The 27,518-nt window shown below is 46.0% G+C and overlaps 3 protein-coding genes across 15 annotated transcripts in view; 1 reads left to right on the top strand and 2 right to left on the bottom strand.

The window, feature by feature from the left end:
• Positions 1-236: 236 nt before the first annotated feature.
• LOC310666608 (acyl-CoA dehydrogenase family member 11-like) lies at positions 237-26,828 on the bottom strand. 3 transcript variants are annotated; one of them, XM_083417700.1, is made up of 15 exons: positions 26,627-26,828; positions 12,489-12,721; positions 11,861-11,960; positions 10,692-10,809; positions 9,652-9,794; positions 8,900-9,049; positions 7,811-7,905; positions 6,953-7,052; positions 6,026-6,166; positions 5,425-5,517; positions 5,032-5,196; positions 3,535-3,642; positions 2,729-2,900; positions 1,245-1,311; positions 237-514 (listed from the first exon to the last, which is right to left on the bottom strand). In XM_083417700.1, the coding sequence occupies exons 1-15, from the start codon at positions 26,717-26,719 to the stop codon at positions 388-390; spliced, it is 1,905 nt and encodes a 634-aa protein (XP_083273826.1). In that variant the 5' UTR covers positions 26,720-26,828; the 3' UTR covers positions 237-387. The 3 variants fall into 3 exon arrangements, with proteins under 3 accessions (XP_083273826.1, XP_083273825.1, XP_083273827.1); XM_083417699.1 differs by lacking the exon at positions 26,627-26,828 and adding an exon at positions 15,613-16,231; XM_083417701.1 differs by lacking the exons at positions 5,032-5,196; positions 26,627-26,828 and adding an exon at positions 15,613-16,231.
• HORMAD2 (HORMA domain containing 2) overlaps positions 16,262-27,518 on the top strand; it is a 55,698-nt gene continuing 44,441 nt past the window's right edge. For 2 of the 7 annotated variants that reach the window (XM_083417898.1, XM_083417891.1), the window contains exon 1: positions 17,089-17,268. The gene's annotated coding sequence lies outside the window, so the exon portion shown is untranslated. Of the gene's footprint in view, positions 16,519-17,088; positions 17,269-27,518 lie in introns of those variants that run through there. The other 5 variants (XM_083417894.1, XM_083417893.1, XM_083417892.1 and 2 more) reach the window with 5 other exon arrangements.
• Positions 26,812-27,518, bottom strand: part of LOC310666633 (acyl-CoA dehydrogenase family member 11-like) — a 16,381-nt gene continuing 15,674 nt past the window's right edge. For all 5 annotated transcript variants that reach the window (XM_083417796.1, XM_083417799.1, XM_083417800.1 and 2 more), the window contains one exon: positions 26,812-27,087. In XM_083417796.1, coding sequence (XP_083273922.1) covers positions 26,961-27,087 — 127 coding nt within the window. In that variant the 3' untranslated portion in view covers positions 26,812-26,960. The remainder of the gene's footprint in view (positions 27,088-27,518) is intronic.

Below are 27,518 nucleotides of genomic sequence, written 5' to 3'. Positions count from 1 at the left end.
TATTCCATAATGAGCTAGAAGTTGATTATGCTGAGTGGTCATAACATACCTGTATGTCATTAACGTAGAGGCACAAAGAGTAACTTGGGGATCTGTTCAACTGTGACTTGCAGCCATGGATTGCATCCAGACTTGGGCTCATACACTCTTTTCCATATCCTCATGGCTGTGAAAAATTATTAATTGAAAAGTGTTGAATGCACACACTTGAATGCAGTGTTTTGTGACAAAGGCTGTTTGTTTCTCAAATTTCTACTTTTATTTACTGCAGTCTTTGCCAGCTTACTTCAGGGTAAGCAGTACCTTTTTTATTGTATCAGAACTGTTTCTCTCCCCACTAACTTCTTTATTCCAGGATAGTGCATGGCATCTCTTCTGCCTTCCTTCTTACATTCTTCCTTTCACAACTGGGTGTTTGTCATAAACCAAGGAAGTATCCAGAGAAGCTGCTCCAGTGCTATAAGACCCAGCTTTGTCTTCACTGTCCACAGGGCACATGTCTTGGTGACACCATCTGTAAGAATTGCAGCAAAGCCCTTTGTGTACAACTGATTTAAACTGGAAATCTGGTTTTAAACTTTAAACCCATCAATGATTTTCCTACTGCATTAAGAAGAGGTGCTGAACCAATGGCCCTCCAGGTGTTGCTGAGAGACATCTCCCATCAGCCTCAGTCAGCGTGGCCAATCATCAAGGCTGATGGGAGTTCTAGTTCAACAACTTAGGGCGGGCCATAGATTTCCCACCTGGCTAGAGGTTTGCAAGAAACTGCCCTGATGTATGTGGGAAACTAAATATTATCTCTTCAGCATAAGCATCAACATTTAATATTTATATTTAGTGAAGAGATTTGAGACCATCTGCTCTGCCACCCATGTTCTGGAGCCTAATGATCACAAGGCACGTGTGGTCCCTTTAGAAAACCAAATAGTACAGGGCAGCCTACTGGATAGATTTGACTGACCACTCTGAAATGCTTATGTGAGAGTTGACCGCCTCCCACCAATATCACACAGCTCGGTCCTCTCCTTATGTCCCTCTCTCGCTTCCCTACGTGCATACAGCCTGGCTCTCTAGAGCCGTATGAGAGGTGGTCCAATTTAAACTGCTTCTCTTCAGCCTTGATAGCTGCACTGACTTTCAGCGTTCCAGGACCACCCCCCTTTCTTAAGGAGTTAAAAATATGAATATGTCTTTGCCATCTTAGAAATTGCTTTGGAGGATGGACTAAGCTTATTTAATACCTCTGAGCAGTATAGATGTCTGTGGCTGATGCATTCGGCCTGGCAGCATATTCCAGCAGCAGGACTCCTATGTAAAGCAAATATATAGGTGGTTAACATTACTGAGCTATGGTCCAAGTAACATTATTCTGCTACAGCAGGGAGGGAAAACCTCAGGTTCAGGGGTAAAATATGGCCCTCAAGCACCTCTTAACTTGGCCCTTAAGACTCTCCCTAGACCCACCCCTCACCACCCTTCTGTCATATCCTATTTGCCTGTTTAGGCTGGCTGGAGCCCTTGAGCTCTAATAATGCTGCTTGCTGGAGGACAGGGGTGCATAGAAGCTACTCTATTGCAAAAGGTAAAATTTACATTTATTTCTCCATCACTTTGGGTTTTGGCCTTACTCATCACAGGTCTGTGGTCCCTGAAGGGTTTCCCTGAATGGTATGCAACCCTCTAACTGAAAAAAGTTCCCCATGCCTGTGCCAGAGATCTGCCAGTCATACGTGAGTCATTCTGGCCCATGGTGGGCCTTTGTGGCATACAGACTAGTCTGTGAATATCCTCCCACCCCCATATACACCTAATGCCACTAAAGTAACAGCAGTCCAAAGATCTAGTGCTATCTCTTTCCCACCCCTGCCGGGTGTTTTGTCTTTGGCAAACTTAATTCCAGAGGTAAAAGCTGAAAAATGGGATTTAAACTAGAAGGTAATGAAGATAACATTTCCAGATGGGTGTATGCCTGAGGAAGTAGTCAATAGATCAGGTAGTCACAGGTGGTGGAACAGATAATGGCAGTGATTGGGAGCAACAAGGGAAGGTGACCTGGCCATTGGCTTCTCTGAAATTACACTGATCACTGGCAGCCTGCTTTCTTAAAACTACAGCAGTTCACACAGACAGGAGATTGTGTATCCATCACCTTCTGAAGAATTCCGAGACATGTTCTTAGGAACAATTGTCTCAATGAAAATAAACTATTCCAGCTTGATGTGCTGGCTTTCCAATAAATTCAGTTCTGTGCTGGTAACTTAAATCTTTTTGATGTCCACTGATTTGGTGCTGCCCTCTTGTGTACTGCTATGTGTACTGCTATGTGCCATATGATGTTAGTTGTACTGAGGGAGCCAGACTCTCCTTTGTATCAGGAACTAGAACACATTTTGTGCCTGTCAAAAATCCTCTTTTGATTGTCACTGTATTGGAAACAGCTGTTTTTCAATTATGGATTTCTTCTCCCTATCCCAAAGTAAATTTATTGCATCTTTTACATTAAGACATTTTACTCCTGCCTGAGATGAGTCGCTTGCTACGTGGCTGTGCATCCAGTCAAAAAAATGCCACTTTTTAATCATTGGTCATAGACTCGCAGTGCAGAGTTGGGTTGGAAGATCACCCAGAAATGCCCGGTGATCATAAGCTTCAGCCTACTGCACTGAATTCTACATCATTCTGTAGTAAGCTGGCAAAGTGATTATTTAACAGCATTTTTCATTACCTCCATAGATCCGTGCCAGAGCATAGGCAAAGTCTCTTGCAGACAGCTGCATCCCGGCTTCCCCCTTTAAGCTTATTTTCTGAGTGAACTGTCTGAGTTTGTGGAGAGCATTTTGAACTATTTGCACAGAAATTTTCAGTTCAGAGACGCTAAGCGCCACCTTCAACCTGGCCTGCAAGGAAATCAATCATATGGTAATCAGTGTTTCTCGAAACAGTCAGTTCTGCTGTCCAGTCTAAACCATCTTTTCAGCTGTTAGCAAATCTGAACCAAAGTTTACATTTTTTCCGGACAACTATGTTGATCTGAACAAGAAAGAGGCTTGGGGTACCTTAAAGGATTTACAGTTGTTAGTATGACATAACGTTTTAAGAACTTGAGTCCACTTCATCACATGCGTAAGGGAGTCTGTAGTCCTCCAGCTATTGTTAGACTATACCTATCATTCCTGAATAGTGCCCATGCCAGCTAGCCGATGGAGACTCCAAATCCCATGTTGCAGCTTCCCAATCACATCTGGAGGGTCATGTCCCCCTCCCTTGTAATAGAATAAAATGTTTGATTGTTTTATTACTTGCTTGCTGCCCTGGGCTCCTTTCGGTGTAAGGATAGAATTTAAATTTAACAAAATCACACACACACACACACACTATCAGCCCCTGCCAGCACAACTCTGTTGGCCATGGCTGTTGGGAATTGCAGTCAAAACCATTAGGAAGGCACCAGGTTGGAAGGTAGGTACAGTTTAGGATTACATTTGTAGCAGTGACATTAACAGTAATGTGTCTTTGTTGAGGAATGCTCACCTGGGCAGTAGAGAAAAATGCATCCAGCACTTTTCCTTGGCTCTTGACTAGGGAGCGCAGAACATCCAGAGAGAGGATATTGGTTGTTCCTTCCCAGATAGTTAGCACCTGTCAGGGAGTCAGAGAAAAGTGGGACAGCAAACAAAATGACAAGGGAAGCCAAAATCTAAGACGTTGAGGGAAAGTTGAGATGTTAGACTAGTAATGGATGGAAGAGTAAGAACAACTGCATGTCACTCCAGATGAAATATCGTTCCTGAAATCTCTGCAATATATCAATCTCTGCCAATCTGTCACCCTCCAGATGTTTTGGACTACAACTCCCACCAGCTCTAGCATTCTATGGCTGTGCTGGCTGGGACTGCTAAGAATTGTAGTCCAAAACAACTGGAGGTCACAAAGCTGGCAAAGCCTGAAGAAAATAAACGTAGAAAGCTGAAAAACAAATTGCCCTTTCTGGTCACAAAATACACTAGTCAGCACGGTTTTGAGTTGGAAAATGGGTAGCAGAGGATGCTGAGCTCTTTCCCGACAGCTGCTTTCTACGATCTGTGATGTTCCCATCCAGACTATAATTAACAAGCTGGGGAATAGCGGGGGGCGGGCGGGAGAGCAGCAGGCGCATGATTTTTAGGGGTTGTGAGCCACACAGGGATTCCTGTCCCACCTGCCTGCTGCTGGGGGTCTCTCAGCCCTGGAGCCTGGCCTGGCCTGACAGCTGTGTCCCCAGCCCCCTTGCTGAATGTCTGCCTGGCCAGCGTCAGGGTGGGATGGGGATTTGCCAGCCAAGGGTCATGTCGGTCAGCCAGGCTTCTCCCTGCATGGATGGGCAGGGGCGTAGCCCCACTTGATTCTGGTGGCCAGGGATGAACTAGCACACAGGCTCCGTGAACCCTCCATGCCCCATGTACGTACACTTAGCAGTGTTGGCGGTGAGGGAAACCTGGCATGGTGGGTTCTCTGGGCCCTGCATGTCCGGCCCCGCCCAGTGCACACTCGCCCCCAGCCACCAAACTAGAACAGAAGACCGCTGTTAACAAGTGAGAGTGGAATGGTGACACGTGCCCCCAGCCCTTCTCTGATGAAATGCAGTCTCCTGGATGTGCTTTGCAATAGAGAAGGGATTGTCAGGTCTTCATTTCATGCGTGCAGTGTATCGTGTGGTCTGATCTTAACCTGGCCTATATCTAATTTGTAAACAAACATTTTGGGGGTGTTGCTTGATCTAGGGCAGGGTGGACACTGCCCTCCAACTAATATTTTTGAATGCCCCTCCCAAATATAGCCTGTTTGTGTTTGCATAACTATTCCTTGATAGTGCTCTTTGTAGCTGAGAACTGGTCCATCTTTCACAATCTGCCAGCTGTGTTCATTTGTTACAGCAGACAGAGGGTTGGGGCATCTCAGGAGACTTATATCGGCTTACTATAAATATTCATCTTTGAAGAAATAACATTGGCACTAAGGGATTGTAACTAACTCATGATTAACACCTGCCGTTAAATTGAAGTCCCAGGTATTTGGCAAGTAAATCCAGTTACAAGCTGTAGGGACACAGTTTGAAGCTGCTCTTTCTAAGACATTCTCTATCAACAGCTGGTGCATTCTTAATCCTGGAGAAACAGATGCAGAGAGTACATTTTTGAACTGCAGAACTTTTACCTGAAAGAAGAGTGAAAATAACTAATTCTAGTGTGAGCTTAGACCACTGTGACAAGCAATGTCTAAGCCCCAGGAGACTCCAAATAATGGAGCCACCACCAAGATTTTGAAGCCAGTTTTTGTCCCCTGCTCTACCTCAACAGCATTGCTATAGGATATAGGCTGCTGAAAGAAGGAGAAGCTAAGAAAAATGCGTTTATTGCAGGGTGTGGGTGTGTGGCTTAATACCTGGACATCCCGTAAAATTCCTGCCAGGCCTGTATCTTCCATGTAGCCCTGGCCTCCAAAACACTCCAGCCCTTCTGAGGTAACCGCAACAGCCTGCAACAAAGACATGTGGTATGTGCACATTCCCATTAACCTTGAAGACCCAGAGATCTGCCCCTGGTCTCCGCCCATCTCTGACAACTTCATATACACCTAAAGCGCATTACAGACCTGTCAGCAGACTGGGGTGTGGGGAGGTCAAATGCGGCACATTTGCACTATCCCACTTTGCACTGTCTAGAATCTGGGGGTGGGAAAGGCTTGTTGAAAAGAGGATCAAGGCTAAGGGACCACCCTAGGGCAGAAGCCCATCCAGGAAAACATCTGAGTAGCTATCATTCCAATATGTTTGTAATAGTTCAATTTCTTGAATACGCTTACCCTGGCAGGCTGTTATTATTTCACAACCACTTGGCCATTAAACAATTACCAAGTTTTGTTCTTTCCTTTCCTCTTCTCCCCCACAATTAGCATCTGGCTCCTCTGTGAATCCTCCCTTTTTGCTTCAGAGCCCAATATGTAACTAAACCATGAAACCAAATTCTAGGCCTTGAAACACTACTTGTTTCCCAGTGTAAAGTTTGGCAACAGGCGTCAGCAGCCTAAGCATGTGCTGGTCTTGCTCAGTGTCCTTCTTGGTTTCTTCCAGTCCAAGCAATTTCCCTATCTCCATCATCAGCAGGAATGCTCCTCGAGCTTGCACCTGCAGGAGCAAGACAGCGTGGGATCATTGGGGCAGGGTGGGAGAGCACACAATGTTCTTACAACAAGTATCAGAAACAAGCAGAAACAAGGATTTCATATTGGGCAACTGAGTGGCAGAACACCTGCTTGCCATACAGAAAGTCCCAAGATCAATCCCTGGAATAGACAGGTAGGGCTGGAAGTGTTCCCTGCCTGAAACACTGGAAAGCCAGTGCCAGTTAATGTAGACAGTAATGAACTAGATGGAAAATGTTGTCTTACTCAGTTTAAGACAGCTTCCTATGTCTTAAGGATTTTAGCTTAGTGGTAGAGCATTTGCCTAGCATGCATTAGGTCCCAAGTCTGATGCCAGACAAATCCAGGTAGGGCTGCCTGAAATCCTGGTTCAGTGCCTGATATATCCAGGTTCCCTGCCTGAAATCCTGGAGAGCCATTGCCACCACCTCTGGTCACTTCTTTTTGCACTCCCGCTGGTAAGCTCCCACCCCACCTTGAGACAGAGAAAAACACAGGCATTCTGCTTTTCTAAGGGAGCTGCTGGACCCAACAGAATTTATCTGAGGTCTGAAAAGAACATTGGCCTGAAAGAGGCTGTGAGAAAGAACCTCACTATTCCAACTTCCTCCTTTGGCTCTATGGGCTTTTCAAGGGAGGAAGAAAAAACCACCTTCACCATACGACGAAGAGGAACGTGAATGTGGAGGGGAGTCTCATGTGCTTCGTAGGTGGCAGGGGAGACCTCAAGGGTCAAGGTCAAACAAAACCAGCATCTCCGAATGCTCACCTCCATTCGAGCCAAAGTCTGCATGTGCAAAGGGTGAGCCTTCAGGGGGTTTCCAAAGGCTTCCCTCTTGGTGGCATAATCTCTTGCCAGGGTGATCACTCTGGAGATGGAAGGCAATTTTTAGCTAATTAAATGCACTTGGCTATTTTTACTACTCTTGCTCTCATATCTTAGTGTAATTATGCTTTAGATGCATCACTTTGTTGCTCACATACTACAAACAACCTACCTCCTTGATAGCTCTTATTCACAACACAAAGTCAGGGAGGATTCTTGTTAGCTGGCAAGCCAATTGGGAAATCACTCAGTCTGGCTCCAGAAAGTGGCAGGATTCGGAGCAAGGCCTCTCCTGATGACCTTAGTGCCCCAAAAAGGTCACACGTGAGAAGACATGCCCCAAGGTCACAAAGGCCACAGCTGTTGAGAGGAGTGACTAACCTGTGGCCCTCCAGATGTTGCTGGACTACAACTTGCACCAGCCCCAGCTAGCATGGCCAATGGTCAGAAATGATGGGAGCTGTAGTCTAACAATATCTGGAGTGTCTCAGGTTCCTCATTCTTCCTCTGTGAAGACTTCTGATTGAGGTAGCTAATTGTAGCTCACAAGCAGTGGTTTTATTTGAGAGATAGTAACATGGAAGTTACTATCTGCACCATACACTGCAAATACCTGTTTCTCCCAAAGGAATCCTGGGAACTGTAGTTTACTACCACAATTTGGAAACCAGGAGTTTCTTAACAGCATTTTCACAGCCAACCTCATCTTACTTTAATGCTTATTCAGACAGCAGCATGATTCAAAGAGCCATAATTAAGCCCAAGGACCCAGTAGGTCTTAGGGAAGAGGACATGAATTACCTTCTCATGGACGCAACTGCAAAAATGACATTGTGGATCCTAGTGATGGTCAGCATGTTTACAATGGAAGCCACACCCCGGCCCTCTGCAGAGATCTGGAAGCATGAAGCAGAAAAAGCCAGAATAAGGTTAATTAGCATGGTCTGGATTGCAATTTAGTAAAAAGGGAATCTATTTGCTTTTTCTCATGTTCTCCCTAGGGCATAAAAGTCTATAATGCCCTTTCCGCCTGCCGGTAACTCTTAAGCAGAGCAGGGGGAACTCTGCACAAATTCTTCAGTCAAATACGTACACACAGCACAGTTGCATAGATACATATCTAGCCATTGGGAAGGGAAGAGCAGCTCATAGGGTATAAACAACAGGAATGGGGCGAGGAGGCAGCTCAGTAAGCAAAACAAACCTGAAACATGCTAACAAACGATTGATGCAATTCTTTGGTAAGGATCTGCGTTACAGAAGCAGAAGGGGCATGAAGGCCAAGGAAGGAATTTTCAAGGATGTCAGTGGTGGATGGGACCAAAGGCAAAAGTGATCATGGACAATAATCTACTTTCAACACGCACACCTCTTTATTCTCCATCCAGACAAAGGCCATTATTGGAGTTCAAGGACACATTCCACCCTGGCCAGAAAAAAAAGCCCTTGGGGTATAAAGTAGGGCCAGTAGGGTGTGTGGCCTGAGGAGTTTTAAAGCCCAGATAGGGAGACCTGGAGCACCGCATTTGGCCTCCAGGTCTGAGGTTTCCCATCTGTGAGGAGATTGTAAGGTAGAGGCCACAGAGTGCATTGGCCTGCTCTTAGTCTTCCTCTGAGTACCACAGTACTCCAGAAGGCATTGTTCAACAGTTTGATGCTGTTTCTTTTTTGCTAGAAACTTGGTCTTCCTAAGGAGGCGGAAATTCTCATTCATGCTGCTTTGGCTTGTAGATGTCTGCTTCTGCACCTGCATGGCAGCTCCATGCATGGGCAAAATCCACAGAGAGCTGCCCTGCTCCAGAGCACCTTCCTTTCATTTGTCTCATACCAGGGAAGTAGAAACTGAGCTTTGGAGGAAGTTTTCCTCCACACCTTTTTCTTTTTGCTCACCTTGAGTGACTTGGCTCCATTTAGGAGGAGCTCTGCGGTCGGCAGTTGCCTTGTGCCCAGCTTGTCTTTCAGCCGTTGTATCTCAATCCCATTCAGCTTCCCTTCCTCATCGCGCATCTTCAGGTAGAACAGAGACAGACCTTTGGAGCCCTGCAGCCGAGAATGCAAAGGGAGAAACACTGACTGGTAACAAGGAGAATGGAGCTAGAATGAATACATTGTGCAATACCTTAGTGCAGCAATGGGAAACCTCCAGTCTGTGAACCAACTTAGGCCAGGCAAGGGTTCTCTTTGGCCTGTGAAGCTGTTTTCTGCAAACCAAGCCCACCTGATCCTCACCTGACATCGCATGTGAAATGAGTATGTGGCAGGTAAAAACATGGCTGTAAGGGAACAATCAGGATCCTTAAAGTGTACTACTCTGGATAGTTTCTTGGCAAACAAGGTTTGCTGTCAGTGCTGATCAGCTGTTTGGTGATGATACAAGCCCTGCAGGGACTGACTGTGCTACAGAGTTTTCAGAGCTTTTTAGTGCAGCTGATTCCTGCCCAAGGTGCGTCTTGCTATAAGCGCTGATCAGCTGATTAACACAGCAAGGCCCAATGGATCATGTGATGGCAGGTGAGTGGAAGGTAAGTGGCCCCAACGCCTGTCAAAATGGCCAGTGAAGGACCCTGTTTCTCACCCCACTTGCACATTACTGATTACTGCTTGTGAGCTGGTCCTTCAGTTTCCCCAGTTAGGAATCTGACCTGCTGTATTTGTCCATCAGCGGTCATGCTCCTTGCCAGTGTCAAAGTTATATCTGAATCGGTGGCCGAAGTAAACCATTTCAAGCCATGGAGACTGTAGCTGCCATCAGGGAGTTCCAGGGCTACTGTCTCTGTGCCACTAGCTGCAAGAAAAGAACACCCAGTCTTAGCTGCTGCTGATCTTCACAAATAACCAGCACTGGCTTCAAGCTGAAGAAAAAGCAACATTATCATTCAGCAGTGTAGCGAAAAAAGAAGCTGGCACCTCAGTAACTTTGGGAAAAGGTCATGACACCTGCTTCATATGCAGAAGTTCCCAGGATCAAATCACAGCATTTCTAGGCAGGGCTGGCAAAGACCCCTGCCCTAAACCCTGGACAAAAGCTGCCCGTCCGTGTAGATAATACTGACTCTGTATAAGGCAGCTTCCTATGTTCCTAAGGTGAAACATGAGCAATAGGAAAACTTAAGCAGCTACAATGTTTGCAATCCATCGGATTGGTTATATATTACCTTCCCACCAGCAATGTTGCCATGGTGATTACTATGGGCCTGGCCTATGTGACATAATAATAATAATTTATTATTTATACCCCACCCATCTGGCTGGGTTTCCCCAGAAGCCTGCGGATAGATCTAAGTTCAAGTTTAACAGAATCACATGAGAAAGCATTAGAAACTATCAAATTTTATTCATATAGTCATGGTGGTGCTGTGAGTTAATTGAATTTTTAAACTGTGAGACTGCACATGCTTAGAGTATTATCTTTCTTATTACCAGGTTGATAAACTGTTTTTCATTTGTTCGTTTTTCTTTTCCATTAGAAATGTGGAAGCATTTAAAAGCATGGAATGGAAGAGGTGTTGGGTGTTGAGAGAAATGTTAATTGTGCATTTCACAACAGACGTTATACACATGGCCATCTAAATGACCTCTCTCCATGCCTCAACAGACCATTATCTAGCTGCACCACTACTCATTTATTAAGGCATTTTGTATTGCACTCTGTGTCAGACTTCCCACTTTGGGGTACACTTACCAACATCAGAGCCCCCTCTGCGTTCAGTCATCCACTGGCCAGAAGTCCAGAATTTGGCAGGGTCACGTGATGTCAAGTGGATAAAAACTTCTTTGAGGGGTTTGGGGATACCTAACAACTGTTGGGAGTTGCAGGAAACAGACGGGAGAAAGAACAACAAACAGGATTTCCTCTCCTGGTTCCTTCCACAGCAGCCCACAGCTCTTTTGTCCTGTCATTTGTTGCTCCTCCCTCTTTATTCCTCTGCATGCTTTGGGAGACCAGGTGGGAGGAGAGCTGGTCTCAGCAGGAGGGGGAGACTCCCTGAATTCTTCAGCAGCCTGCCTCATTTCTGTCTCCTGGCCCCATTCCTCTGACACCTCTGAGGCTCGGCTGCCCTCTGCCACAGCCTCTTCCTGCTCACTAAACCCTGTTGCTTATTCAGCTTTCAACACGTTCCTCTGACCCTGCATCATTGTCCTACCACAAATGCCCTGGCCCTGAGCCTTCTCTGCCTGGTGGTTCCCTTGCTGGTGCCTCCCACCACTCCTCTGCATCCAACCAGTCCATGACAGTCTGGCTAGGGCTGGGTGAGCTGCAAAGTCAGGCAAGGGAGCTTCCCCACAGAGGTCTTACACAACAACTCCAGATAGTCAGAGTTAGACTTTGGTCTTTTAAATATCAGCAGCACCCTGTGCAAGACCAAAATTTGGAGCCCCACCCCCAGCCTTTGCCTTCCATTCTGCTCTGTTCACTATGGTGCCCTGTAGGCTCAGAGCCCATGGTGGTGGAACCAGTTGTGCTGCCAAAGATCTGCCTCTGAGATAATGGCCAAAAGGTTTTTCAGCAGAGCTGGCTGATATGCATCACTTTGGATCTAAGCAGAGCCAGGATGCGACGTATGCACCAGTTTTGCTAACTTCCAATCTGGCCTTATTAGGGAAGGCCTTGGGGAACTGAGGAATATGTCTTATATAGACCATTAGCCTAGCTCAGTATGAGTCTAGCAGCTCTCCAAAGTTTCTAAATAATAGTGTTGTGGATAGGGGTTTTGTTTTTTGATAAGGGGAACTTATGGGTAGGGCGTTTTACTTTGGTAGCAGCATTCCAGAAATGAACCTCCACCTTAGTCTAATTCAGAGCAATGCAATATAGTGATCTACCTGCTGAGCACTGACTTGTGATCTCACCTCTATTACTTTTGCTGCTCCATCAGTCATGGCCAGAGGACATAAAAAAAGACCAGAAGAAGGTGCGAAAAGGTACAGTTTGGCAATCTGATTAATGCGGCTGTGGAGGAGAAACAAAGCCTTGCTGAATTTAGAAATGCCAAGGGAAAAATATATTTGCTATAGAGAGATCTCAGCTGGATTATAGCTACACAAGAACACAAGAAGAGCTTGGCTAAAGGCCTATCAGGTCGGCACTCTGTTCTCATAGTGAACAACTAGATGCCTCAATGAGAAGCTCACAAGCAGAACATGAGTACAACAGCAGTCTTCCCACTTCCAATTCCCAGCAAATGACATTCAGAGGCTTACTGCCTTCAACAGCGGAGGCAGAACATAGCCATCCTAGCTACTAGCCATTGATAGTAGCCTTACATGAATTTGCCTTGCTGACTTTTAAAGCCATCCAAATCGGTGGCCAATCATTACATGCTGTGGGAGTTCTACTGTGGGAGTGCTTTCATCTAGAAAAGTGTCACTATCCCCACTGTAGGGACATTTCATTTTGAATGGCACTGGAGGTATATGGACATGTTCGCCGCCCTGAAGTGTGGCCAACTGAGTCTGAAGGTGTCAACTAAATTTGTACCTCCAGTTAGAGTATCTCCTCTCATAAGCCTCAGCAATCAGCCCCTCCTCAGCCGAGATCTCCTTCATCCTCTTCCAGGCTGGGCAGGTGATAATTTCATCCACACGCCGCCCCCAGGCATCGAACTGCTTAAGTTGTGGAGGGTTTAACTCACACTCGCGTCCCAGGAGATCAATTTCATCCTTCACTCGAGCCCCAAACTGTTCAAGGTCTAAATTTACGTCAGCAAACACCTGCAAAGTAAAAGAATGTGGGCAGATGGACAAGTATGTACAGGTATGTATGTATGTATGTATGTATGTGTAAATAAAAAGTAAAATCAGATAAAATAATAAAATTAAATAAAATTAAATCAAAACAAAAAACATCACAGCAAGCAGAACATAAAACAAAGTATTGGGCTCCCTGTTTGACCTCACCTGTCTCTTGTACTGATCCTTTTAAACTGAGTATTATGTACTGCTGCTATTTGAAATGCGCTTATGTTATAAAGAATCAACCCCGCTGCCTGAACTTTTGGACTTTCCTCCCGGACATGGCTTGGAAGACCGTCTTGCACTTAAAAAATGTACTACTTAATTGTTGTTGTTGTTGTTTAGTCGTTCAGTCGTGTCCGACTCTTCGTGACCCCATGAACCAGAGCACGCCAGGCACTCCTGTCTTCCACTGCCTCCCGCAGTTTGGTCAGATTCATGTTTGTAGCTTCGAGAACACTGTCTAACCATCTCGTCCTCTGTTGTCCCCTTCTCCTAGTGCCCTCCATCTTTCCCAACATCAGGGTCTTTTCCAGTGAGTCTTCTCTTCTCATGAGGTGGCCAAAGTATTGGAGCCTCAGCTTCACGATCTGTCCCTCCAGTGAGCACTCAGGTCCGATTTCCTTAAGAATGGATGCGTTTGATCTTCTTGCAGTCCATGGGACTCTCAAGAGTCTCCTCCAGCACCATAATTCAAAAGCGTCAATTCTTCGGCGATCAGCCTTCTTTATGGTCCAGCTCTCACTTCCATACATCACTACTGGGAAAACCATAGCTTTTACTATACGGACCTTTGTTGGCAAGGTGATGTCTCTACTTTTTAAAATGCTGTTTAGGTTTGCCATTGCTTTCCTCCCAAGAAGCAGGCGTCTCTTAATTTCGTGGCTGCTGTCACCATCTGCAGTGATCATGGAACCCAGAAAAGTAAAATCTCTCACTGCCTCCATTTCCTCCCCTTCTATTTGCCAGGAGGTGATGGGACCAGTGGCCATGATCTTCGTTTTTTTGATACTGAGCTTCAGACCATATTTTGCGCTCTCCTCTTTCACCCTCAATAAAAGGTTCTTTAATTCCTCCTCACTTTCTGCCATCAAGGTTGTGTCATCTGCATATCTGAGGTTGTTGATATTTCTTCCAGCAATCTTAATTCCGGCTAGGGATTCATCCAGCCCAGCCTTTCGCATGATGAATTCTGCATATAAGTTAAATAAGCAGGGAGACAAAATACAGCCTTGTCGTACTCCTTTCCCAATTTTGAACCAATCAGTTGTTCCATATCCAGTTCTAACTGTAGCTTCTTGTCCCACATAGAGATTTCTCAGGAGACAGATGAGGTGATCAGGCACTCCCATTTCTTTAAGAACTTGCCATAGTTTGCTGTGATCGACACAGTCAAAGGCTTTTGCATAGTCAATGAAACAGAAGTAGATGTCTTTCTGGAACTCTCTAGCTTTTTCCATAATCCAGCGCATGTTTGCAATTTGGTCTCTGGTTCCTCTGCCTCTTCTAAATCCAGCTTGCACTTCTGGGAGTTCTCGGTCCACATACTGCTTGAGCCTTCCTTGAAGAATTTTAAGCATAACCTTGCTAGCGTGTGAAATGAGTGCAATTGTGCGATAGTTGGAGCAATCTTTAGCACTGCCCTTCTTTGGGATTGGGATGTAGACTGACCTTCTCCAATCCTCTGGCCACTGCTGAGTTTTCCACACTTGCTGGCATATTGAGTGTAGCACCTTAACAGCATCATCTTTTAAAATTTTAAATAGTTCAGCTGGAATATCATCACTTCCACTGGCCTTGTTATTTGCAATGCTTTCTAAGGCCCATTTGACTTCACTCTCCACTACTCTTCACTACTTAATAATAATTTATTATTTATACCCCGCCCATCAGGCTGAGTTTCCCCAGCCACTCTGGGTGGCTCCCAATCAAGTATTAAAAACAATACAGCGTTAAATGTTATAAACTTCCCTGAACAGGGCTGCCTTCAGATGTCTTTTAAAGATAGGATAGCTACTTATTTCCTTCACATCTGAAGGGTGTTCCACAGGGTGGGTGCCACTACCGCACATACATAACTGCACATACATAATGACCCATACATAGTTCACTTTTCACCTGCTTCAACTAGCAAGGTTTGTTTTTAACTGTAGACAGCTACTTGGGAACAGGGCAAACTGCTGGCTTCTTGCATAACTTTTAAGCAAAGAACAAACACCCATTTGACTTTTAAATCAGTGGAGGGCAAGATACTTTGCTGTAACTCAGGGGAAGAGCATCTCTTTGCAGAAAAAAGGTCCCTAGTTCAATCCCCAATGGTGGCTCCAGGTAGGGCTGGGAAAGGTTCCCTGTCCAAACCCCTGGAGAGCTGTTGCCAGTCAAATATACTGAGCTGGTTTGATTCAGTGGAAGGTACCTTCCTATGTAGGGTCAATTAACACAGGTGAGAGAACAGAACCTTTAGCAATGTGCAAAAGATAGTGGTGGCTTGTGCAGTGGTCCTTGGTATAGGAATAGGAATTTTATTAACCTGTCTCTATTTCCATTTGTGAAATATTGGAGGGTATTCAAGGACAGCTTTGGAATTCAGTGTAAGCTGCTACATTTGGATGAATGGGGTGTTGCCCTAAGAGTCTCAGTCTTGCTTTTTTAAAAATCAGAGGAAGTAGTCAAATCCATGTAAATTGTCTGTGCCAACGAGCTGAGATTCTTGCATTGTAGGGGGTTGGATGAGATAACCCTTGGAGTCCCTTCTCATTCTACAATTCTAGGAGTCTCTAGATGTCACAGAACATTTTGTCTGTGCCTGCGCATGCATTAAATATATATCTGTGTGTCTATGTATAGAATATGATATATAAAGTACCGACCTCAGTGGGTAGCTGTGAATTCAGGTAATCCTGAAGAAAAGCATCTTCCAGGTATGGATTTCCAATCCTAGGCTGCTCTTGACAAAAGACCCCAATTTCTTTCCTGGCAAAAATGTCTCTTGGATGTTGTGAGGAGCATTTCTGATCCATGGGCTCCACTTGCTGATTCCTGCCTTTGGAAGACGCGATTCGCCTCTTGCCCCAAGCTTTGCACTTTTGATTCCCTGCTTGCCCTAAGCTTTGCAACCAAACTTCGCAGTTTGACAGCTTCGGCTTCCAAGGCGTCCACATGGCCAACTTGTCAAAATAAACAAACCGGAAGCCAAAAAGCAAACCAAAAGCGGCCGAAGAAAGAACCTAGCGGGCGCGTTTGTTTCACCTTGAGCCACCTCCCCCTTCCAAGAACACGATTAAAAAGTTCATAAAGGCGGAAGCCGAAAGGGGGGCGATCCTGCGTGCATAAACAAGTTTAGAAAGAGACAGCTCCTCTGCGGGCCAGGAGGTCAATTGCCCCAGAGGCATGGCTGGGGTTTGCATAAAAAAAAGAAAAAATGGATCTCCTTCCCTTGCGCAAGCAGCCGGCAGGATGAGGCCCGCGAGCAACGCCGAAAGACCTTACAAAGCACCGATCTGAAGGTTTCCCCAAGGAGGAAAAGGAAACAGCGGAGCTGGCGGAGCTGACTCCCTCTTTCCACCCGATTCACCTTCACTTGCACGAAAAAAGGAAGCTGCCTTCTACAACTAAGTCAGCCCATTGGTACTGTATTGTCAACAAGCTCTGGCAGATATCGCTCTCCAGGTTTTCAGGCAGGGAATCTCTCCTCGCCCTTGCCTGGAGATAGGTGCTTTTTAGCCACTGAACCCGGATTCATGCTTCAATATGAAACTAACAACATGACTAAAGAGGTTCAGGAACGGAGGTTCCAGTAAAGGCGGAATACAAAACAGGGACTAAGACGCCTCCTGCATAAACCAGTTTAAAAGCAGAGGCATGGCTGGAGGCGAGAACTAGGGCTTGTAACAAAACAAAGGACCCCTTTCCCTTGCGCAAGTAGCCGGCAGGGCGAGCCTGAATGGGACCTTGGAAAGGGCTGTCACCTCTTTGAAGGTTTCGGGGAAAGATTGGAGGAGGAGGAGGAAGCGGAACTGGTGGAGCAGACTCCCTCCCTCGACCCGAGCCAACTTTATTTGCAAGAAAATAGGAAGCTGCCCCTTGGTCCATCGAGCTCAGTATTGTCCACAAACCCTGGCAGCAATCGCTCTCCAGTTTTTCAGGCAGCGAGTCTCTCCCAGCCCAGCCTTTGGAGATAGATGCTTTGAGGCACTGAACCCGGATTAATGCTTAATATGAAACTAAACGGCCCGAGGTTTTCCCTCAGACGGAGGCTTTCCCCCCTCAGGTCAAATAGAATCCTGCACGCTTCCCGCCTAAATTCAGCGCCCGCCTGAGGGAGCGCCAGAGCCGACCGTTGAATTTAGGCGGGAAGCGGGCAGGATTCTGTTCGACCTGAAGGGAAGCTCCGTCTGAGGGAAATTGCGGCTTTCCCTCCCGCCGTTGCAACCTCCCCCCCCCCCCCCCAGATATATAGGGAAAGAAGGAAACAAATGTCCCCAGTGCTTGCCCCAATTTCGAGATAGCCTACAGCCTAATTAGAGGTCTGGAGAGGCTCAGTTGGGGTACAGTTAGGGTTACCCCAGAAAGCCCTAAAAACTGTTTGTGAATTCCCCCCCAGCCAGGCCTCGGCGTACGCATTTTAAAAAACTGCAATTTCCTCTAAGACAAAAAGCACAAGCTAAGCAGTCCTCTTTGTAACAAAAACGCTGTAACAAACCTAGAGCTGAGAACAGAAAACCTTTCGGGTTCCCAGATAGAAGCAACCTTGTCCTGGTACATTGATTTGCAACATACTTCCGGGAACAGAGCCAGGGAACGAAAAAGCAACATTCTATGTAAGAATCTGTGAAGGGGGACAGGGAAAAAGGGGTTTGAAAAAAGGATAAAACCTGCTTGTAAAATGTTTTCGGTGCGGCCTGTCTTTTGTGAACTGAATCACACAGGTGCCTCTGCCCTTCCGGATGGCAGAATAAAACGCTCTTTCTCTGGATTAACCCCTTGGTGTCGTTTGGCTCCTTTTGTCTCTGCTCGGGTGCAACAATTATTCCTACCCGTGGATTAAAAAGGCTACATATTTCTGGTGCATCGGCCGGGAATAAGCACGTTCCCCGAGATCGAGGGACAAAGAGGTCCAGGGCGTCACTGCAAGGCGAGCAGCTCAGGATCCTGGGTCAACAGTTCCAGCGCGCATCCTGCCAACTTCGTGGGAGGGACTGGCCACCCGTTCCTGAGTGGACACGCGACAAGTGACGGAGAGAAAGAGCAACGGCCGTGCAGAAAGAAGGTACCTCGAGGAACAAGGTAAGCTCCACAGGGATAGGTGGGAGCAATAAGAGAGTCTGATCAACTCCGCCAGCAGGGTAGAAGAAGTGCCACTGGTTTTGGTATTGCCCATAAAAGCAGCAAAAAGGGTGCTGCAGGGCGCCGGTCGAAGTCTAAGCGCTGCCGGTTATGGTTGGTTTTGTGCCCAGAAGAAGCAGTAGAGTGCTCTTGGGCCCCGGTCGAAGTCTAAGCGCTGCCGGTTATGGTTGGTTTTGTGCCCAGAAGAAGCAGTAGAGTGCTCTTGGGCCCCGGTCGAAGTCTAAGCGCTGCCGGTTATGGTTCTTTTTGTGTCCAAAAGAAGCAGTAGAGTGCTCTTGGGCCCCGGTCGAAGTCTAAGCGCTGCCGGTTATGGTTCTTTTTGTGTCCAAAAGAAGCAGTAGAGTGCTCTTGGGCCCCGGTCGAAGTCTAAACGCTGCCGGTTGTGGTTATTTTTTGGGGGGGGAAGGGATTGGGGGAGGTGCATGGGTTTTTGTTTTTTTCTGAATGTGCGTGTGGGGACACTCCAGTGAATGTTTTGAGTGTGTGAGACGTTGAAAGCAACGTCCGGCCTATGACTGAGTGAGAGAAAATAACGTTAGGAGGGCTGAGTGTCCCAGTGTCCCAGTGTCCCCAGGATCCCAGAGTCATGGGAAATAAAAGCAGTAAAACAATTCTTGAGACACCACTACAGAGCTTTCTGGAAAACTGGAAAAGTGCCATGAAAGCAGAAGAGTGAGGATGTAAACTCAAAAAAAACCAGACTCCAATATTTATGTGAAGTTGACTGGCCTTCGTATTTACCTGAATGGCCTCCTGGAGGATCCTTTGATCCAAACTTGGTCAACATTTTATGGAGTAACATTTTCAAGGCCCACACAGATCAGATTCCCTATATTTCTATCTGGAAAGCCAATGTGGATCAAAATCCCTCATGGCTTCGGAAAAATAGAATTGTGACTGCCCAAGTCAAACTGTGTTCAGTACAATTATAAGTTTGAAAAAACAGCAGTCTGGCCAGTCCCAGAAGAACAGTCCCAGAAGAAGAGGAGGAAGGAATAATAATTTGCACCCCACCACCACCATATGCAGCAACTGCGCCAAGGCAACCAAATAGGGCTGCTTCTCCGCCCAATGCCCAGACTGAGGACCCAAATGAGAAGATTCCCCCCTCTGCCCCTCCCCAACCCCCTTTTGATGCAAGCAAGCAAGGTGAAGAGGAAGGTGATGATGTTTGTGATGATGATGACTTCAGAAAAACTCTAGATAAAGAGATAAGATGGACTAGTAAGCAGTCTGACAGAGTGTTCCAGTATGTAGAACCATTTAAAACAGTGAGCTGGATGTGGCTTCTTGGTTCTAGAAGCAGCACAATGCAAGGATGTGAATTGGCAGACAGAAAGAAACAGAGCAGAAGGCTTTGACAGCCGCATAGGACAGAACTGTTAAAAAAGAGACAATTAAACCCAAGGGATTGAAAACCCTGGGATTACAATACTGACCATTGAGGAAATCCGCAAGATACATGCCCTCAGGGCAGCGGACAATACTGATGTTGCAATTGAGGCAGCTAAAACTCCACTTTAATGGCCCACCCCGAGTGTACGACCCCCTGGAGTCATCCGATGTACAGGACCACAGACCTCCACAGACCCTAAATCAAAATCCTTCTTTCGAAGAGGACCCAGCCAAAATAATTAGGGGTTTGTCTTCAAGCAGCCAGAAAGCCAAAAATGCAAGAGGGTGTCCACGGGAGGGAAAGAAGACGCCTAGGGAAGAAACCAGTGCACCATCTGCAGGCAAGAGGGTCATTGGGAAATGGAATGCCCATAGGCCCCACGCCCGACACACCCCACCCCCATAGGCTGGGAACAATAAGATTTCTCAAAAATGATTTCTTCTCATCTCTGTTCTTGCTAAAAGACTGTTGCAGCTAGAAGCGAGTGAACTAACTGTTTCTAACATTCATTCATGCAAGTAACAGGACATCAGCTTTTTTTTTTTTTTTTTCTCCCCTTGTGCCAGGCGCTTGGAGGTAGCTTCAGAGCGTTATCTCTTGGCTGCTATCCCAAGAGGAAAATGCTGCATTCTCACCAACCAGCTACCCTGAACCCCACACTGTCTGGATTTATGGTTCAGCCACAAAAAACCCAGAAGGCCAAGGGTTACCCACCCCCCTTGCCCCAAGCACTAACCTGAAGAAGTGACTTTCTTAAAAGCAAGTGAATGCTTTCTGTGAACTTTGTCAAGTTTTTCTTTTTTAGGTGCAATTTTACTCTGAAAAAGGAGCTGCAGCATAACATAGGAATTTTGAAACTTTGATACTTTGCCAGAAGCAAGGGAACACATTGAACACTGGCAAAAATTTGGCAGATGAACTGAAATTTGCAACATGCCTTACAGGCCACGAGAGCTCTGAAACTTAGAGCACAAGAATGAGACTTTTAAAAAATCTCAGCTGGCAAAAACTAAACCCAAGGAACAGAACTGTTAACCCCTTGCGAAGTTTCCTGCCAAGCATACCCTTTTGAATTAATGTTTGCTAGGCCTATACCTTAGGTGCAAATGCTATCTGTCAATGTACAGTCGTTCTGCCGTGTGTTTCTTTTTCTCTTCTCTTGACAGGTAAACCGGCCAGAGGCTGTCCTGTTTCTCTACAGCTGTTAAAGTCACCAGCATCTGTGACACCTGATCTGCACTGGCCCCTTCGACTCACCCCAGACGTCCAGACATCGCTCCAGCCTTGTTGGAAGAGACCCAAGATGTCCAACGCCCACCAGATGATCCGACGCCCACCAGACTACAGCCCTGCTTACGTCACTCTGGAAGCTGACGTTTTGCACGGCTCAAGAATCCAGCATGGATTGAAAGAGGACATTTTCACATTTTCTTTTCTTTCCTTTTGCATAACTGAACTTTATTGAAGGTACCTGCGCCTGATTTGCTTTACGCCACCCCTGCAGAGGAGGGTGTCTAGTGGGTCTCTTCTTTCAGCGTAATTACACCCCAGCCCACTCTCTAGCACTTACCTAAGCCCCTCCACGTGCATACAATGGCTCAAATACGACTGTGGGTCCCCGTGCTGGTATTTCTGCTGCCTTTGACCTTTGAAATGCCAATACCACTCACAGTGACCAGACAACTGCTGCAATCGTGGGGGGCCCACCACACATATAATAAATGGATTCAGGTTGCTGAGATGGTTGCGTTCTCTGCAAATCGGACCAATTGTGCCGTTTGCACTCTGGCCCCTGTAGATGCTCTGGGAGGAATGCCACTCCTCCCTGTGCCTTGGAATGAATCCTTGGTTACAACTCCACTTGTTGCCTTCCAGCCTCTGGGCAACCATTCTTCTTTATGGAATCATTCCGTCCCTTTCCAGGTTCACAGGATCACTGGCTGCCTTTGTGTCAACAAATCAAATGACGCCAGTGACGCTCAGACTTATGTGGGCACTTCCCACTGTGATCGTACCTTCCCAGCCCCAACTGACATGCCTGAGTCCAAGACAGGAACTTTTTCTGGTTCCAAATTGACTGCATGCCTGGCCCGCTTGCTGACAGGCACCATATCTGCCCATGGTCAGGACGTTTACTGGGTGTGTGGCAGAAAGGCCTATCATGCCCTCCCAAGAGGATGGTATGGGGTCTGTTTTCCAGCCTACTTAATACCCCCCATGTGGATTCCTGACCAGATACCCTCTGCACCCCCTAGAAGGAGGCGTTCGGCTGACCTGGCAACTCCGGAAAGGATACTGGCCCATTATGCTCCAGCCTCTTCGAATCGGGGAGAGAAAATCTCTGGGGCAAGGGGGCCAATCTATAACTTGAACCGCATAATCAGACTCCAGGCAGTGGTAGAGATTGTTGCTAACACGACAGCCACGGCCCTTAGGCTAATTGCCACGCAATTGGATGAGACACGCAATGCGTTTCTCTCAGTCCGATTAGCGTTGGACTTTCTCCTGGCGCAACATGGCGGCTTTTGTGCAGCCTTAAATCTCACAGGTGGGGCCTGTTGCTTTAACATCTCTGATCATGGTGAGGCCATTCGCAATTTGGCAGCAGGACTTGAAACAGTGGCCCATATTCCTACCCAAACCTGGGAGGGATGGGACATGTCATGGCTTGACTGGTTGCCAAAACTAAGATGGGTAAAAGGCCTGTTTTTGCTGCTGCTTGGCCCACTTTTCATTTTGCTAATTTTTTGCTTTTCTGTACCTTGCTTGCTGCAATGCTTGCATACAATGACACGCAATATGATTTCTCGCATGCTTCGCCCCCAGATTATAGCTCTGACCCGAGAATATCAGCCTGTGCCTTCCTGGGACGAGCCTTTTTGAGAAAAAGGCTGTCCAAAATTGAGAGGTATGGAATGAAGGGGTACAGTTAGGGTTACCCCAGAAAGCCCTAAAAACTGTTTGTGAATTCCCCCCCAGCCAGGCCTCGGCGTACGCATTTTAAAAAACTGCAATTTCCTCTAAGACAAAAAGCACAAGCTAAGCAGTCCTCTTTGTAACAAAAACACTGTAACAAACCTAGAGCTGAGAACAGAAAACCTTTCGGGTTCCCAGATAGAAGCAACCTTGTCCTGGTACATTGATTTGCAACATACTTCCGGGAACAGAGCCAGGGAACGAAAAAGCAACATTCTATGTAAGAATCTGTGAAGGGGGACAGGGAAAAAGGGGTTTGAAAAAAGGATAAAACCTGCTTGTAAAATGTTTTCGGTGCGGCCTGTCTTTTGTGAACTGAATCACACAGGTGCCTCTGCCCTTCCGGATGGCAGAATAAAACGCTCTTTCTCTGGATTAACCCCTTGGTGTCGTTTGGCTCCTTTTGTCTCTGCTCGGGTGCAACAATTATTCCTACCCGTGGATTAAAAAGGCTACATTCTCAGTTTGAAAATAGCCTTCCTCTGATCTGATCCTCAAGGGAAATGCGCTCTGCACTTGCTCAGGGACACTTCAGCTGCCCTTCACGCGTTCCAGGGGTCGCTTAGTATTCATTTCTTAAATTTATAATCCCGCCCTTCATTGCAAATGAGCCCAGGCAGGCAAATACTTCTGTAATAATACAATTAACGACTAAGCAAAAAGAACTTCCAAAAGCAGTTAAAAAACCTCTGGGGAGAAATTCACCTGCTCTCACAGCTAAACATTTCAGGGATTGTGTCCAACTTAAGCCCTGCTCAGGGTAAACCCGTGGGATTTTATTGATTTCAATGAGTCACACCCACTAACTTATTGCATGGTACATACAGGGTATGTATAATTGTTGGAAACCACTTGGAAATTGTTATGAGTATATACACATTTATTAAAAATAAATAACCCTCTGTGGGTCTGCTCCGAGTAGGACTAGCATTGGTGCAACCCAGAATTGCCACGGACAGTAACTGTCGGCCTTCAAATCCACCGGATCAGGGGTCAGCAAACTTTTTTGGCAGGGGGCCAGTCCACTGTCCCTCAGACCTTGTGGGGGGCTGGACTATATTGTGGAGGGGAAATGAACTAATTCCTATGCCCCACAAATAACCCAGAGATGCATTTTAAATAAAAGCACACATTCTATTCATGTGAAAACACGCTGTTTCCCGGACTGTCCGTGGGCCGGATTTAGAAGGCGATTGGGCCGGCTCCGGCTCCTGGGCCTTAGTTTGCCTACCCATGCACTGGATAAACGGGAAAGTTTTGAATTACTCCTAAAGGTTGCAGACAGACACACCTCACTAGGAAGGGCATCATGGGCATAGCCGGGGGGGCAGCTGTTTGACACAAATTAAGCGCTGCTATGAAGTGTGAATGCAGATTCGACACAAAATTTAGGTAGTGTGGGGAAGAACATCACCTTTCCCCTGCCTTAGGAATTTCTCAAGAGTTCTCACCCACATTCGTACCTAAGGTTTTGAGTTGTGGCAAAAAATATGAGACCTGAACTTCTGACATGGCTGAGTCTTTTATCACGAGTGGCCAGAGTTTCTTGCTGTGAACATAAAAATGTTGCTTGTGTAATATCTTTCTTGAACAGCATTCATTTAACTTCTGTCAGGAACTGAATGATCTCGGTGCCAGCAGCTGTATGGTCCCTCAGTCATAGAATGGTAGAATTGTAGAGTTGGAAGGGATCCCAATGGTAATCTAGTCCAACCCTCTGCAATGCAGGAATCTTTTTGCCCAACCTGGGGCTCATACCTGGAGCACTATACAATTCTTTATAATATAATTATATATTGGCAATTTCTCCCAAAAATGCCCAAAGTTGCAAACACCAAACATTAAAGCAATGCAATTTCAAATAAATTTTTAAAAAACACATATAAAATAATTAAATGTAAAACATTTAAAAGCTGTTGCTAAAGCCTAATTTCAAGATTGCCATGGCCAGCAACTTTTATCCATCAAATGCCTTGGGTAACCAGGAATGTGTTTCAGGGGAAAGTTAAAGTCAGTAATGAAGAAGACAGGCGCATCTCACCCAAGAGGGCAATTCTGCAACTGGGGAACCACCACAGAGAAGGCCCTGTCATGGGTCAGCACCATAGAATCATAGAGTTGGAAGAGACCACAAGGGCCATCGAGTCCAACCCCCTGCCAAGCAGGAAACACCATCAGAGCACTCCTGACATATGGTTGTCAAGCCTCTGCTTAAAGACCTCCAAAGAAGGAGACTCCACCACACTCCTTGGCAGCAAATTCCACTGTCGAACAGCTCTTACTGTCAGGAAGTTCGTCCTAATGGAATCTTCTTTCTTGTAGTTTGGATCCATTGCTCCGTGTCCGCTTCTCTGGAGCAGCAGAAAACAACCTTTCTCCCTCCTCTGTGTGACATCCTTTTATATATTTGAACATGGCTATCATATCACCCCTTAACCTCCTCTTCTCCAGGCTAAACATGCCCAGCTCCCTTAGCCGTTCCTCATAAGGCATCGTTTCCAGACCTTTGACCATTTTGGTTGCCCTCCTCTGGACATGTTCCAGTTTGTCAGTGTCCTTCTTGAACTGTGGTGCCCAGAACTGGACACAGTACTCCAGGTGAGGTCTGACCAGAGCAGAATACAGTGGCACTACTACTTCCCTTGATCTAGATGCTATACTCCTATTGATGCAGCCCAGAATTGCATTGGCTTTTTTAGCTGCCGCGTCACACTGTTGGCTCATGTCAAGTTTGTGGTCAACCAAGACTCCTAGATCCTTTTCACATGTACTGCTCTCAAGCCAGGTGTCACCCGTCTTGTATTTGTGCCTCTCATTTTTTTTGCCCAAGTGCAATACTTTACATTTCTCCCTGTTAAAATTTATCTTGTTTGTTTTGGCCCAGTTGGCAGTCGGGTATAGCTCTGCCAACAAGGCCTCCCTTACCAATGAAGCACCCCAGCCTTTTTTACTGGGTTTGCTTGTCTCAAACCTTCTCACTAACTTGTTTTGTTTCCAGTCAAGCAGCAGCACCAATAGGCTCCATGCCCCCCGCTTTCTTTTAGAAAAATATTCCCGGGCTTACTCTGCCAGTTTAGCATCTGGCCTGTGCTCTTCCTTTTACACTGCATTTTCTGCTTTGAGCAAATGTTTAAAAAACCTCATACACAGAGGTCCTCTGCTTTGTGCTGAAGTCTGTTAGAACAGCAGCTTTGGAGAATGTTGGAAATGTCCCATTCTATTGCTTCATCTTCTAGCTGTGTCAAGTCTTCTTAGCTGAGAAGGCTTCCAAAGAACAAGTAGGCGCCCATTTTGAGATTTGATCCATCTTGAGACAGTGTGTGCCATGTCCATTTCCTCAATAGTTAAATTGTGTTTCCCAGTCTGATTTCTGTGGCACTCAGAACTTATTTTCTGTGGCACTTATTTTATTTTATATTAAAATCAGAGGCATGTGCCTCATATCTCCCCACCACCACAAAAAAAAAACCCCAACCACCATCACCACGAACAACAAAAAACCCAAACCAGTTTATTTCCTACAATAAGAAATGATGTTTCTCAGTGGAGGCCATGCACTGTGTTTCTGCACGTGTCACTGTTCTTGCCATGCCTACTGATTGGAGGAAGGTGCCTGTGTAAACCATTTTGCAAGTGGATGAGACTTGATATGAACATTTGGTCTGTAGTCTTTGGTCTTTGTGCTGAGGCTACTTGGAGCTGCCACTCCTTGGATTCCTTTGTGGTTCATTAGGAGCAGCTAACACCCATCTGGCTGGATAAATTGGCTTTCCATCAAATTAATTCCATGGATTTTCTTCTGAAACCACCTACAGCTTTTGGAGTTGCAGCCTAAGTGCTTGCAAATTGGAAAGGTTCCTAGGGTTTAAATGGGGTCTCTTTGGTTTGCAGCAGTTATATGGGCAAAGACAGAGCCTTCAGAACTTAGTAGTTGGGATGCATACACACACACACTGCTTTGTAACCTGTATCATTTAGCCCTGTTAATATCTTTTTGTGTGTTTCTTGACAAGTGTACCTGAAATGTAACTGGAAGCTAAGCAGGTGTCCAATGGAGGAGCCACATTCCAAACTTTTTGACACAATGCCACTGTCCGTACGGGTCAGGTTTGGTTTGTATTCCATAATGAGCTAGAAGTTTATTATGCTGAGAGGTCATAACATACCTGTATGTCATTAACGTAGAGGCACAAAGAGTAACTTGGGGATCTGTTCAACTGTGACTTGCAGCCATGGATTGCATCCAGACTTGGGCTCATACACTCCTTTCCATATTCTCATGGCTGTTAACAATTAATAATTGAAAAGAGTTGAATGCACACACTTGAATGCAGTGTTTTGTGACAAAGGCTGTTTCTCAACTTTCTACTTTTATTTACTACAGTCTTTGCCAGCTTACTTCAGGGTAAGCAATACCATGTTTATTGTATCAGAACTATCTCTCTCCCCACTAACTTTTTTATTCCAGGATAGTGCATGGCATCTCTTCTGCCTTCCTTCTTACAGTCTTCCTTTCAGAACTGGGTGTTTGTCATAAACCAAGGAAGTATCCAGAGAAGCTGCTCCAGTGCTATAAGACCCAGCTTTATCTTCACTGTCCACAGGGCACATGTCTTGGTGACACCATCTGTAAGAGTTGCAACAAAGCCCTTTGTGTACAATTGATTTAAACTGGAAATCTGGTTTTAAACTTTAAACCCATCAATGATTCTCCTACTGCATTAAGCAGAGGTGGTGAACCCTTGGCCCTCCAGGTGTTGCTGAGCTATATCTCCCATCAGCCTCAGTCAGCGTGGCCAATCATCAAGGCTGATGGGAGTTCTAGTTCAACAACTTAAGGTGGGCCATAGGTTTCCCGCCTGGCTAAAGGTTTGCAAGAAACTGCCCTGATGTATGTTGGAAACTATATACAATCTCTTCGCCATAAGCATCAACATTTAATATTTATATTTAGTGAAGGGATTTGAGACCATCTGCTCTGCCACCCATGTTCTGGAGCCTAATGATCACAAGGCACGTGTGGTCCCTTTAGAAAACCAAATAGTACTGGGCAGCCTA

The sequence above is a fragment of the Podarcis tiliguerta genome (genome assembly GCF_965153285.1).
Source record: "Podarcis tiliguerta genome assembly, chromosome: 16".
In the NCBI taxonomy this organism is placed as follows: Eukaryota; Metazoa; Chordata; class Lepidosauria; order Squamata; family Lacertidae; genus Podarcis; species Podarcis tiliguerta.
The sequence above is the reverse complement of the archived record's forward strand: the minus strand, read 5'-3'. Positions and strand labels throughout refer to the sequence as shown.